This window comes from Pteropus alecto, unplaced genomic scaffold, assembly GCF_000325575.1.
Source record: "Pteropus alecto unplaced genomic scaffold, ASM32557v1 scaffold413, whole genome shotgun sequence".
NCBI lineage: Eukaryota > Metazoa > Chordata > Mammalia > Chiroptera > Pteropodidae > Pteropus > Pteropus alecto.
The window spans coordinates 3,588,903-3,602,961 of record NW_006434120.1 but is presented as its reverse complement, the minus strand read 5'-3'; the positions used below and the strand labels follow the sequence as shown (position 1 = coordinate 3,602,961).

General features: G+C 40.2%; 1 protein-coding gene across 5 annotated transcripts in view; it reads right to left on the bottom strand.

Annotated features, from left to right (window-relative positions):
• RCBTB1 (RCC1 and BTB domain containing protein 1) overlaps positions 1–14,059 on the bottom strand; it is a 53,799-nt gene that overhangs the window by 14,257 nt on the left and 25,483 nt on the right. For 4 of the 5 annotated variants that reach the window (XM_015587125.2, XM_006909016.3, XM_025044782.1 and 1 more), the window contains exons 5-8: positions 6,067–6,233; positions 3,284–3,442; positions 702–809; positions 168–310 (exon numbers count right to left, since the gene is read on the bottom strand). In XM_015587125.2, coding sequence (XP_015442611.1) covers positions 168–310; positions 702–809; positions 3,284–3,442; positions 6,067–6,233 — 577 coding nt within the window. The remainder of the gene's footprint in view (positions 1–167; positions 311–701; positions 810–3,283; positions 3,443–6,066; positions 6,234–14,059) is intronic. The other variant, XM_025044783.1, reaches the window with a different exon arrangement.

Below are 14,059 nucleotides of genomic sequence, written 5' to 3'. Positions count from 1 at the left end.
GAATCATATGAACTTCATGTTCATTCTGATTGGTACTCAAACTCTTAATTCAAAATGAGAGTGTTAATAAACAGAAGAGTTACAAAGCCAAACACCACAGCTCCAGCACACACAGTCCCAAGTCCGCAATGCACACACAATTCCAAGACATTGTACAGCCGAGTTACCTTTCTTTCTCCACCATGATGTGTACTGGGTTTAGCAGGTTATTTTTATTGCCAGTTCCCAGCTGCCCATACGTGTTAGCTCCCCAGGCATAGAGCAAGCCCTCATCTGTTAGTGCGAGAGTGTGTGCATAGCCGCAGACAATCTGCAAGTAAATTTAAATGGTTACCATAAACAGGAAAACAGGAAGGATAGGGAAAACATCTACTTAAAGATTACAGCCAGCTTCTGCAAATGCCAATTCATCATCATGTGTGGACTAACATTTTCTGGACCATTAAAAAAGCATTAGAAAAGCCTAAACCTGAGACTACTGAATTTTTCCAACTGCTTTTTTTTACTTGTCAAGACTGATGTGCCACCACCTTGGTGTTGCTTCGCATCATCATAATTTAGGGAAGATATAATATTAAATGTGGAAGATGAAGGCACAAGGCATTTGAAAAAATTTATTGAAGAGTAAATCCCCAACATTCCTCCAGGTCAGAGCAGGGAAGAAAGACAGGGATCAGCAGCTGAGAGTCTACCGCACATACCTGGTTCACGCACACGCTGTGCAAAGCTGCCACTCTCACAGGGGTCAGCTGATTGCCATTGTTTCCCAAGCCCAGCTGACCATTGCCATTGTAACCCCAGCCATACACCTTAGAAAGAGAAAGGGAGAAAACGGCCTTTTAAAATTGCCAGTAAGAAGGAATAAACCAATCAGGCACACTTTTTTTTTTTTACTTCCAACACCCATATTCTACTCTGTGTGACCCTGCACTGATCCCCAAATAGACGACATCATAGGGAAGGGAATGAATGACAGAATTTGGCATCAGTTGGGTAGCCCTGGGCAAGTATTAATTCCTGTTTTCTATGGAAGGAAGCTGAGGTCATTAACAATGATTAAGCACCTACTGTATGTCAGGACATTGTGAAACGAACTAGGAATATGTCTTTGGTCACAGTTTAACAAGAGAGATGAACATATGCAAATTTTCCGCAGCTAGGTGTCAAGTGCATAATAGTGATATAATCGAGGCATTACTGGAGCAGAGAGGAGAAAGGATTTAACTATAGGAAGAAGGCTGAGGAGATGTGAACAGGGCTGAAGGATAGATGAGGGCCAAGGCATTCCAGGTAGAGGGCACAGAATGTGTTAGAGGCAGGTGGGCCTGGCTGGACTCATCTGGGATAGTGCTAGGAGAAAAGACTAGAAGGAAAGGTCAGAGAAAAGGGGATAAATGTACCAGGGAAAATGGAATTCTTCAATGGGTCTTTCACGGAAATATTTCAAAACAGAGATTAACACACTTAAATTTTCACTTTGGAAAGCTCACCCAGGTTGCAACAGGAAAGGTGAGTGGAGTGTGTAAGACTAGAGGTGGGAAGGCCATTCAGTAGATAAACTGGTCTCTCATAAGCAACTAGGTGAGCTCTGATGAGGGTCCAAAACTAGGCAGTGACAGTGGGGCCAAAAGAAATGGAATGGATAGGAAAGAGGTTAGAGAGGGCGACGTGAGAGAATGTGGTGATCCTTGAGATATCTGGAGTGAGAGGGGACTCACCAGCTGAAAGCAGCAGGCTGGACATCGGTTCGGCAGGAGAAGGTTTAGAAGAGCCAGTGTAGGACACAGGAAAAAGAACAGACCAGAAACAGACAAAAAGTCTAGCTCAAATTAGAAACCTGAGATGTGTGGTGGCACCACGCCCCACGGCAATGCAGGGCAAACAGGCATCAGCTGGGACTTTTCAGGGCAATGTGACAGAGGGGAAAAGGGGACATGGACTTTCAGGTACTAGCGAGAGATAGTAGGAAGCATTTTCAATGTCAGAAGTGTAACAGGTTAAAATTTGGCAAAAGACATTAAAATTTTAATAGCATACACCCTGACCCAGGAATCCTATCTATGGGAACTTATTCTATACAAATACTTGCCTATGTATGTGTACAAAGATACAAACAGTAACACAGAAAATCAACACAACATTGTTTATAACAGCAAAAAATTAGAAACAAGTGAAATGTCTATCGTAGAGCTCTGGACATGGGTCATCCACGCAAGGAAAACTAAGCGTCCGTTAGTATATGAAAAGCAGCTACGAATGGTTTGAAAATAGACTCGGGTAATCACATGTTGTTAAGCAGGGATGTTAAATAGCAGAGAAAGGCAGTAGGTATAATAATCCCGTTAAAAAAAAGGTAATTATATTCATCTATATATAACTGTTTATAGAGAAAAGTCCAAAACAATATAAAGCAAGCTACTAACAAGAATGAGGGGGAAAAAAGGAATGGGGAAAAGGTATTCACTGTTAACTTTATATGTTTCATTTGTTTTCCTTAGTTAAAACAACCATATAATAATAATTTTTAATAAAATTTATTTTTAAAAATAAAAGGGAAGTAACAGGAATGGAGAAGGTTATAAAACAATCCCAAGGAATTCTGAAGTCACCCAGGATATCAGGATTGATTCAAAAAACAAGTTGACATAGGTGAGCATTCAGTAAACAATAAAGCACTCTAGCACCCTAATACATGATTCCATATGTCTGTGTCCAAAGATCAAGTCTGGATAATTTTTGTATGCTAAGACTTGCATAGGTGGTAACAGGCTTATTTAAATAGCTAACAACTATCAGAACAAACAATTCTGCTTTTGCAAGTTGCTTCTTCCTGCGAGCAAACATTCCAGACGTGGGCAGGTGGTTCCACAGAGACATCGTGCCCAGTGAAGTCACTAACCACTTATGAACCTCATCAGCTAACTTTCAAGAGTGCACAGTTGATTTTTTCCATTGGAAGAATAACATATACCAAATTCTTTAATCAATTACATTAAAGCACAAACAAACAGATACCTGTAAGCATTAAGGTACTTGGATCTTGCAAAAAAATGACATTTAGACACATTAGAATCTTTACCTACAGATAAATCTTGGAATTTAAAAACTCATACTGAGGAGTAACCAACCTATGGTTGGTTACTCTTCAGTTGGTATCAACAGAGCTGTCAAAACAGAGTGCTCTTCCTTCCACGACCTAATACATGCACCTCATGAAAAAAAAAAAAGACATTTCAATGAGAGAGGAGGTAGGAGGAGAAAGGGGAGTGTAGACAGAGCTCACCTCACCATTGTCCAGAACAGCCATGGACGAGGTCTGACCACAGGCGATTCCTACAACCTTCTTAATATGTAAACAGTTTGTAACTTTGCGAGGAGTTGGTTGATTTGCTGTTGATCCTGATCCCACCTGGCCACAGTTGTTATAGCCCCAAGCAAATACCTACACAAGACATAGAGGAAAAAAGAAATAACGGTAAGGGTGAAAATTCTACCTCTAACTACAATAATAATCATAAAATAAAAATAAACCCACTTGACCGAGTACTTACAATGTGCTTTATATGCACTAAACCTATTTAATTTTCATAATAATTCTGGAAAGTGACTCTAGGGTAGATACTATTGTCATCACCATTTTACATATAGAAATGGAAAAACAGAGAGGTCAAGTGACTTGCTTGGGGTTCCACAGTTAGTGAGCAGTGGATGTGGAATTCAAACCCAAGTATGTGCTCTTAACCACTATGCTGTATTGCCTCTATAATTATGGCAGCTACATAAGGTTCTAAATCTGGCATCAAGAGAAAATGAAGTATATGCCACGTAAGTATCAGGGATATGAAAAATTTGCTTAACTCCTTGGCCACAAATATTCTTTTTTTCATGGAAACCTTTTGAAAGCATACTATGCTTTTCCCTGTCTCACTAGTCACCAATACTGGCCATTATGTAACCTTTCCTAATGACTTGGGACCATCGTGATTATAATTATTATCAATCATAGTTCCAGGTCATAACACAGTAATGCTCACAGACACTGAGGAGACATTTATCCCCACAGAAATGACACCAAGTTGTTAGGCTACTCTTGGTGATATTGTGTCTGAGTTCTCATTTGCCGTCAGCTCCAGGCACCTCTCCTCCTCAACTGCATCCTGCTTATTACTTTTGGTCTGTGATCTGCCAAACCTGAAAACCAGATATCTAATGGAGAAAGACACAAACAGATCTCTAAGCTAGTTAAAATCTAGTAGCAAAGATGAGAAACAACCAAAAAAATCACTTCAAGTTAATTACCAACTGATTTTATCAAACGGGAATGTGATCAGAGAAAAGAATTAGGGGAGAGGGAATATTGGCAATAGAGAAATAACTTCAACACTAGGAGAACTTCTAAGGACCCCTCCCACCCGCCTTCACTTGCCTGCAGGAAGTGGTCCTCACACAGGCCGAGTTCTGGCTTCCACAATCCCTTCTTTCCTCTGTCATAATTTTCCATCTAAATTTACATGTCTAATGCTGCCCAAGGCAACCTCAGTAAAGCCCGCTATGGGTGTCTTGAAAGAATATGTGCTACAGGTTCATCGCAAAGGTACAAAAGGAATAACCTGCAACACTTCCCTGAAAGTGGGTTCACGGGAATATCTGGTATAATAATGCAAATGTTTAGCACTATTATCCATGGTAACATATACTTAAGGTGAAAATTACCAGAAATCTCAAGTATACAACTTAGCAAGTTATAATTCCAACATTCTTCTGGCACTTCTCAAATATCTCTAGTTCCCTTGCAATGCAGCTACCTATTATTTAAAAAATAGGGACAACAGTTCCATTAACCAAGAAACAGATGAGGAAACTGGATTCTGGGGCATAAAGCCTTCATGCTAGCCCTGGCTCCAGTACATCCCAGCCACGAAATCTTGATCTCCCTGAGCTTCTTTGGTGTCTTCATCCATAATCCAGACTGCTTGGTAAAATCACTCTAATACTACTGAAGAACTTTAAACAGAGAACGAAATAATCTGATTTGTGTTTCGGAAATCACAGAAGGTGAAGAAGTAATATTGGATAGGTAGACCAATTTAAAAGCTATGGAATGAAAGAGATCATGGCAATAGTCCACGCAGATGACAAGGCCTGACCTACAGTTATGGAGATGAAGAGGAACAAATGATAGAAAAGATTAGGAGGTAAAATCAATAAGATGAGTAACTTTTCAGTTTTTTTTGGAAAATAAATGAGTGGTACAATACTACTAGAATGCTGGTAAAGTTATTTTCTATGACATCATTATATTTACTGAAAAACAAAATACACCTTAAGGAATGGGGTCATTAAAAAAAACTACAGAATACTTCCAAACACATCTAATTTGTAGTCTTAGAAAACAGCATGGGACTCAACTGTCTTAAGACTGAAGTCTACTATCATCAAAAGAGTGGTCCTCATCACATAATATAGGCTGTGTTAGAAAAAGAGTGTGTTCCCACAATGTTTTTAGCTATGCACACAGGGCTACTATGTTCACACTGTACCGAGTTCAATATGGTTATTATTTTTGTTTTAAAAACAAGGCACTTACACAACAGTCAAAAGGTAAAATCAACCCCAATATCCACTGACATATAAATGAATAAACAAATTGTGGTATATACATACAATGGAGTATTATTCAGCCTTAGAAAGGAAGGAAATTCTAACGCATACTACCACATGGATAAACCTTGAAGACATTATGCTACGTGAAAGAAGACAGTCACAAAAGGACAAATACTGTATGATTCCATTCATTAGAGGTACCTAGAGTCATCAAATTCATAGACACAGATGTAGAATGGTGACTGCCAGGGGCTGGGGGAAGAGGAGAGTTAATGTTTAATGGGTACAGAGTTTCAGTTTTACAAAATGAGAAGAGTTCTGTGGATGAATGGTGGTGATGATAACACAACAATGCAGATGTACTTAATGTCACTTAACTGTACATGTAAAAATGTTAAGATGGTAAATATTATGTGTATTTTACCACAATTTAAAAATAAAGAATGAAAGCAAGGCACTTACCTCTCCATCTGCTGCCAGAGCCATTGAATGATGTGAGCCACAAGCTACTTCAACCACTTGCTTGATCAAGAGATTAGTACAGACTTGGATGGGAGCAATGCCTTGGTTGGTTGTCCCATTCCCAAGCTGGCTATATCCATTGTGGCCCCAGGCGTAAACAACTCCATCTATACAAGATGGCCACACACAAAGAATCAGCTCCAAGAAGAAATGGCAACCCCTGTATTTTCTTCCCCAGACTTTGCACAACTCGTTTTCCAAACTTAATTTCTTTCACACTGCCCTTCCTCCCTGTAACCACTAATGAGAGGAGGGGAAAAGAGGGATGGATGAGAAAACAGGACAGATGCAAAACCATTTAAAAAAAAAAAAAAAGGACTTGGTACTAAGATAGAAAGAAGATCGGCTTTGTGGTCAGAAGTCAGCTTATATATACAAAAATCAGACCTACTGCCAAGGCTGATCTAGCTACTACTATTGCTGAATGCCCGCTACACCAGTAACAGAACCAATGCAGAGCCCTCGATACACCTGTCAAGGAGACCATCTAGCTATTTCGTAGCAAGATGACTCCAAATGGACCCATTCCAGCCTAGAAGCAGCCATCCATATTGACAAAAATCAACACATAATCTGGATATGGGGTTTCCTGAGCCTAGAGCTATCTGAGGGCTTACAGAGTATTTAATCCACTGACATAGGATCTCACAAAACAGACCATGGAACCCACTTTATAGCAAAAGAGGAGCAGCAGTGCTCACTGGTCCCGTAATACACTGCAACATCCAAAAGCTGCCTGCTGGTGAGACCAATGACAAGATGGCTTGGCACCCAGGTGACACTTGCCCAACAGTGACTGATGGTAAACAGAAATGTGCAGCAGCCATGGTCAGAGTAAAGCACGGTCAGATGCTCAAAACCCTCAAGGGTGAGAGTCTGGGTCACAGTCAGGTAAGCCACCCAAGCAGGTGCTAACCAAATGTGAAGGGAATCTAGAAGGGGTTCTAGAGGAAAATGCAGATGAGTACTAGTTGTGGCCAGGAGACCAGCTACAGTGCAGAGGGTGTAATATAATCCATTAAAGATCATCTTATAAGTTTTCCCTAGGAAAAGAGGCCCACCTGAATCTTGGAGCAGCTACACTCAAAAGATAAGAGGACATGGATCTGAGCAGTGCATGGCAGAGACCTAGTGAATGCTGTGCTGTGTCACCAGATGCCTCCCTCAGGGTTAAGGACTCCCTCCCCAGATGCTCACAGTGTACCATAAATCCTCTCCAGATCTGCCCTTGGCAATTACCTAGTTAATACACTATTTTGCTATTTGTACAATAGTATACATACATCTTTTTTCCCTTTTTACTTGATGAAGCATAGAAAAAGTGAACTCCTTCACAAGATGGTTCTTAGTCCCAATTCCTGGGGAAGCTTTCAAAGCCAATCCAGTTCAACTGGACACCAGAGTCCCCTTGCCACACTGTCTCTAATAGATCAAGCATAAAATCTTAGGATTACTTGAGGATGAAGAGATGAGCAAAATTACCCGTCGATATAACAGTGAAACAATACCAGGCTAGAAGGGAGAGTGGGGAGTGGGGAAGGGAGAGAGCATAGTAAAGCAAAGAAGCATCTTGTGAATGTCTGATCTTCAAGGAAACTCAGTTTAGCCTTCACAAACTGGACACTGGGTTGGAGAAGTGACCAGAAAAACATAATTTTACAAGCAACCTAATTTAACGTTACTTCAAAGACAAAAAAAAAAAAAAATCTACAAGTATAGGTCTGTAAGTGAAATAATAATACCAAATGAATATTGATCTTCAGAGTAGTCATCAAGTAGAGCATAGCATTAATGCAAATATTCCTGAAACACCCTTTAGAAAATACCACACAGGCCAGTAAAGCACGGAGAATTGAACGGATGTTTTTAATCTTCGTTCACTCTCCCAAATCCTCCTGAAATGAAGGTAAAGAGGAGGAAAAGGGGAAGAAATACTCAAGGACAAGAACAACAGAGAAGAAAATAAAACAGGAGAGATGTCAACAAAATTTTGGGAGCTGGAAAGCATATGGATGTGGTAAGTAACATAGCAAGCAGGCCAAAGAAGGTGACACCTACATCAGCAAAAGGGGCAGCCAATTCCAGCCCTGAAATCTCAGGAAGGCCCAGAAATTGGAGGGACTGGAGACTGTGGGAGATGCAAGGGCAGGGTACAACCGAAAAGAGAAGCAATTAGACCTCAAATCCTCGTCCTTTTTCTATGAGGTCAGGCAACTACCCCTCCCCAAGCCTGGAAAAAGGTAAGAGACATAGAGCATTTACTTGCTGTGAATTTCTAATAGTAATGGCACTGCGGCCCAACTTTTCCCTTACCCAAACCTGCTTCTCTCCCTTCCCCAACAATACACAACAAAGAAAATACGACAAGCTCAGAGAAAATAATCCGGAGAGGCCCTGAAAGCAGCAGTTAGGCATCGTGAGAAAAACAGAACTGGAAGTCCATAGATTGAATACTAAGATCCCTGCCCTTCCCTTGCTCAGCATCCAGAGAGCTGGCAAAAACAAAACAAAACAAAACATATCCCAGATCAGGAAACTGGAAGATTCCACCCTACAGAAATTCATACGCTAATGTGGAGAACATCCCGAATGAACAATTATTATCTCCCTAAAGTGAAGCTCAGTATTTGGCAAGTCTCACCCATGGACACAGAATTCCCAATAGGTATATTATCACCTGGCTCTTACCTATGAACAAGTGTCCAAGGATCATCAAACTTTTAATACTTTTTACTTAAAAGTCAGAAATCAGAAAAACAGGCCAAGATGGCATAGAAGCTAGATGCCTTGAACACCTCCTCTCGCGACCACACCAAAATTACAAGGACTCTATAGAGCAACCATAACTTGGAGTCGCCTGAGGTCTGGCTGAACAGAAGTCCTACAACTGGGGACATACATAAGAAGATGGTAGGAGGGGCAGAGATGGAAAATGGCAGGTCCCACAACCACATGTGGTGGTTGAGAATTGGGAGGGTTATCTTGGCTGGAGAGCCCCCTCCCATTCCTTAGGAGCGAGGGGTCCCAGCCCCACACTGGGCTCCCCAGCCCAAGGTTCCAGTGCCAGGAAGAGAAGTCTCCACAGCCTTTGGCTGTGAAAATCAGTGGAGGTTGCAACTGAGACAGAGGGCAGTGGGAGTCACAAACATTCCTCCTAAAGGGCCCAGGCCCATATTTCCTCCTGATGGATTCACTCGCTCTGAGCTCCAGTGCTGGGGCAGCTGCTCGAGGAGTGCCAGGGACATACAGGGAGGTGCTGAGCTCTCAGGCTTCAAGGTGAGGACTGGAGGGGTGGCTTTCTCCCAGACAGAAGTGCTGGCAGCATCCATTGTTCCTTGGTTGAGCCCTTACCCATGCACTGCGCAGATGCAGGCAGCCATCCCCACCTGAGTCTCAATCAACCTCAACGAACCTGGATAACACAGGTCGTCCTGCCCAGGTGATTCCCTGAGACTCCACCTCTCTCAACTCGCAGGCCCACCCAAGCTGCCTCCAGTGATTTATTCCACACAAATGGCCTGGCTCAGCTCAGGTTGAGGACTTTCTCAAAATCTCTCAAAGGCTCACAAACTCATTAAAGAAGCACTTGGCCTCAGCGTGCCCAGTATCTCTTGTTGAGCAGCCTCAAGCCCTGCACTAGCACCTACTGGCCTTGGTTTCTGGCTTAGCCTCTCGTCTTAGCCAAGTATGGGTGGCAGACATCTGCAGATTGCTTGGTGAGTCTTACCAGGTGGCCCCAGAGGTGTACAGGCTGTGTCTGAACCTGGCCTACAGCTGGGCCTCTCACAAGAGGCCCTTGGGCCCACACACCCAATGGCCTGCTTTGACCAGCGATGGAAATGGAGCACCACCTAGGGCTGCATCTGAGGAGGACACACCTGAAGGGCAGCCTGGGCAGGCAACAGAGCCCTGGTAAAGTGAATCCTGCTCTGTAGGATCTGCAGGCAGACCCGTCCTCACAACCAATCAGCCCAAGGGTCAATCCTTCCCTTGGTTGCAAACAGCAACCAAGGCTCCATTACAACATGAGATCACACTCAACCCACAAAAGGAAAATATCTTTGAGCACCCTGCTCAGGTTACCAGGGAAGACTGTGCCACTGGACCCCCAGGACACCTACAACATAAAGCCACTCTACTAAGACCAGGAAACTCAGGAGTCCTACCTAATACATAGAAACAAACATAGAAAGACAACCAAAATGGGGAGACAAAGAAACATGTCCCACACTTTAATGTTCTTTAAAACAGAACAATGCTCCAGAAAAAGAATTCACCAAAATGGAGACAAGCAATCTACCAGATGCAGAGTTCAAAAAACTAGTTATCGGGAATCTACCAGATGCAGAGTTCAAAAAACTAGTTATCAGGATGCTTGAGGAACTCAGGGGAAGAGTAAATGAACTCAGAACTTTAACAAAGAGAGAGAAAACATAAAAACGGAGATAGAAAACATAACAGGGAATCAGTCAGAAATGAAGAATACAATATCTGAGATGAAGAGTACATTAGAGGGAATCAACAGAATGGTTGAAGTGGAGGATCAAATCACCAATATAGGGGATGGTAGTGGAGGACACTCAATCAGAATGGCAATAAAAAAAACAGAATCCAAAAACATGAAGATAGTTTATGGAGTGTCTGGGATGACATCAAGCATAACAATGTTCGCATCACAGAGGTGCCAGAGGAGGAGAGAGAGAGCAAGAAACTGAAAACCTCTTTCAAGAAATAATGACTGAGAAGTTCCCTAACCTGGTGAAGGAAATAGACATACAAGCTCAGGAAGTACAGAGAGTACCAAACAAGATGAACCCAAAGAGACCCACACCAAGACATATCATAATTAAAATGCCAAAGTTTGAATACAAAGAGAATCTTAAAAGCAGCAAGAAAAAAGCAATTAGTTACCCACAAGGGAGCTCCCATAAGACTGTCAGACAATTTCTCAACAGAAGCTTTGCATGCAGAGAGGAATTGACACAAAATATTCAAAGTGATGACACGCAAGACCCTACAACCAGATTACTCTAAAGGAGTTCATCATCACCAAGCCAGTATTACAGGAAATGTTGGAGGGACTTCTTTAAGAGGAAGAAAAAAAATATATATCAAAAATATAAACAAAAAATGGCAATAACTACATATCTATCAATAAGTAGTTAAAATGAAAAAGAAATGCTCCAGTCAAAAGATAGGGTGGCTGAATGGATAAGAAAGCAAGATCCTTATATAGGCTGCTTACAAGAGACCCACTTCAGATAAAAGACACACCAGACTAAAAGTAAAGGGATGGAAAAAAATATTTCATGATGGACCTGCAGGGTGTTGTACTGAGTAGAGTAAGTCAGATAGAAAAAGACAAATGCCATATGATTTCACGTATGTTTAGAATCTAAAGAACAAAATAAACAACAACAACAAAAACAAAACAGAAGAACTCATAGATACAGAGAACATTTTGAGAGGTATCAGATGGAAGGGGGTTTAGAGGATTAAGTGAAAAGGGGGAAAAGGATTAAGAAGTTCAAAATGGTAGTTACAAAACAGTCATGGAGGTATAAAGGACAGCATAAGGAATATAGTCAATAATATTGTTATAACTATGTACAGTGTCAGATGGGTACTAGATTTATTGGGGAGATCACTTCATGAAATATATAGATGTCTAATCACTATGTTGTACACCTTAAACTAATATAATATTGTATGCCAACTATAAATGAAAAATAAAAAAAGTATTTAAAAAACAGTGTGATGGGAAGATGCTAGGTTTTCTATTTTAATAATATGCAATATAGATAACAAAATTCATAGTAAAAGAACTGTAAAGATAAATATGAAGCTATTTACTATGCATTGCCTCTGGGGTCTTTCATATTTTACCCAATATGGTTCTATATTGTGCTAAAATCTTGTATGAAAATGTAATCATGTATCACTTGCATAATAAAGAAGTTTCAAATCAAAAAATAAAAATAAAACACCAAAAGTTAAAAAAAAAGAAACCATAACAAAGAGAAACAAGAAATTTGAGAGAAAAAAAGAAACAATGCAGAGAACAGAAAATAATTTTTAAATACCTATAATTAAAACAGCGTCAAAGATAAGATATTGAATTCATGAAACAAGAATAGGAGGGTCTAGAAAAGAACATTTAGAGCAAGGATCTCCAAACCCCAGGCCACGGACTAGTACTGGTCTGTGGCCTGTCAGGAACTGGGCCACAAAGCAGGAAGTGAGCAGCAGGCAAGTGAGCAAAACTTCATCTGTATTTGCAGCTGCTCCCCAGCGCAAGCATCACCGCCTCAGCTCCACCTCAGATCATCAGGCATTAGATTCTCATAAAAACACTGGTCTCTGGTGCCAAAGAGGTTAGGGACCACTGATTTAGAGAATGTGGAAATGTAACAATAGAAATGTTAAAATTTGACACAAAGGTAGTATGATAAGTTGAAGAAATTTCCCAGAAAGTAGAATTTCTAACTTCTAAAAAAGATTCCAGAAAGAAGAGACTAGAGAAAACAATGAAGGGAAATTATTCATGAAATAGTATATGAAAATTTTCTAGAAACAAAGGAATTTCCAAATTGAAGGACTAATAGAATGACCAATAAAATAAATTAAAAATTACCCGCACCAACCAGAGTATATAACTGTGGTTATTTCAGAACACTCGAAATAAAAATAAAAGAGGCCCTTAAAGAGGAAAAATCAATAAGATGCAAAATAGCAAAAGTCAGAATGGCATCAGCTACCCTTGAAACTTGAAAGGTGCAATGACTTCAAAATTCTGAGGAAATATGATACCTAGTTAGGAATTCTAAACTCCGCCAAACCACAGATCAATTGCAAGAGTAAAATAAAGACATTTTAAGACAGGGTCTCAAAGATTTCTCTCACACCCCTTTCCTTGGGAAGCTACTAGAGAATATGTTTCGCCAAAATGAAGGTATAAGCCAAGAAGAATTATAGGACACAAAGAATAGGGGATCCAGAGAGAACAAAGGTAAGGGAACTTCCAAAGACGATGGTAAAGTGAAGTTCAAGGCTGACAGCGGTACAGCAGGCCTAGAACGACCAGTCCGGGCTGCAGCAGTGGGACAGAGAGCTCCAGAGATGACTTGATATGCTCAGATGTACTGAGAAGCAATACTGCAAAAGAGTTTGGGCATATGTTAATGATAGATGTATAGAAAAGTAAGTAAACGAACCCCAGGAAAACAAACAGTTGTACAAGAAAGGAGATGGCTCAGCTATAAATAATATTTATGAGTCCTAATAATATAAACGCTGAATACTGATGTCACCAAAACAGTGATATCACTATACTGAAAGGATAAAGGGAGGGAAAGTAGGGGAAAGAGCTAAATTCTATCTGCCATTATAAAAAGTCAAGGGATAATACCTGAAAAAATTAAAAGTGGTTCCTTCTGAAGAAGAGTTTCTAAGACTGAGGACAGGGAAGACAGAAGTTTTTTACTAAAAGCCGTAAACTACTTGAAAATTTAAAGTTTTAAGTTGTTTTAAAACTATGTGATTGTAAAACATATAAGATACGCATGAATATATGTATTTACATGTATTGGTACATAAATACGCACAGCGTGTTTAATGTATATTGTATACTTGCATAATATAATGATCAAAATTGAATTAAAAACAAAAAAACAGTTATTTATATTTTTACTTTGTTTGTTTATATTTATATCTTAATTGTAACACTCAACATAGGTAAAACTGTATTATCTGGATGCTAAAAATAATTCCAAAAAAAGAGTTATAAATTCCTAAGATCATCACTTTGAAGAAAACCAAAAATTTGAATGTATATGTTTTAGTATGTTTGCTCTAAAAAACTGCCTCAGTAATTTATGGTGAGAAATCAATCACCAGTTAAAGTTGATATGTGTCAGGAAAAAATTAAATCCTT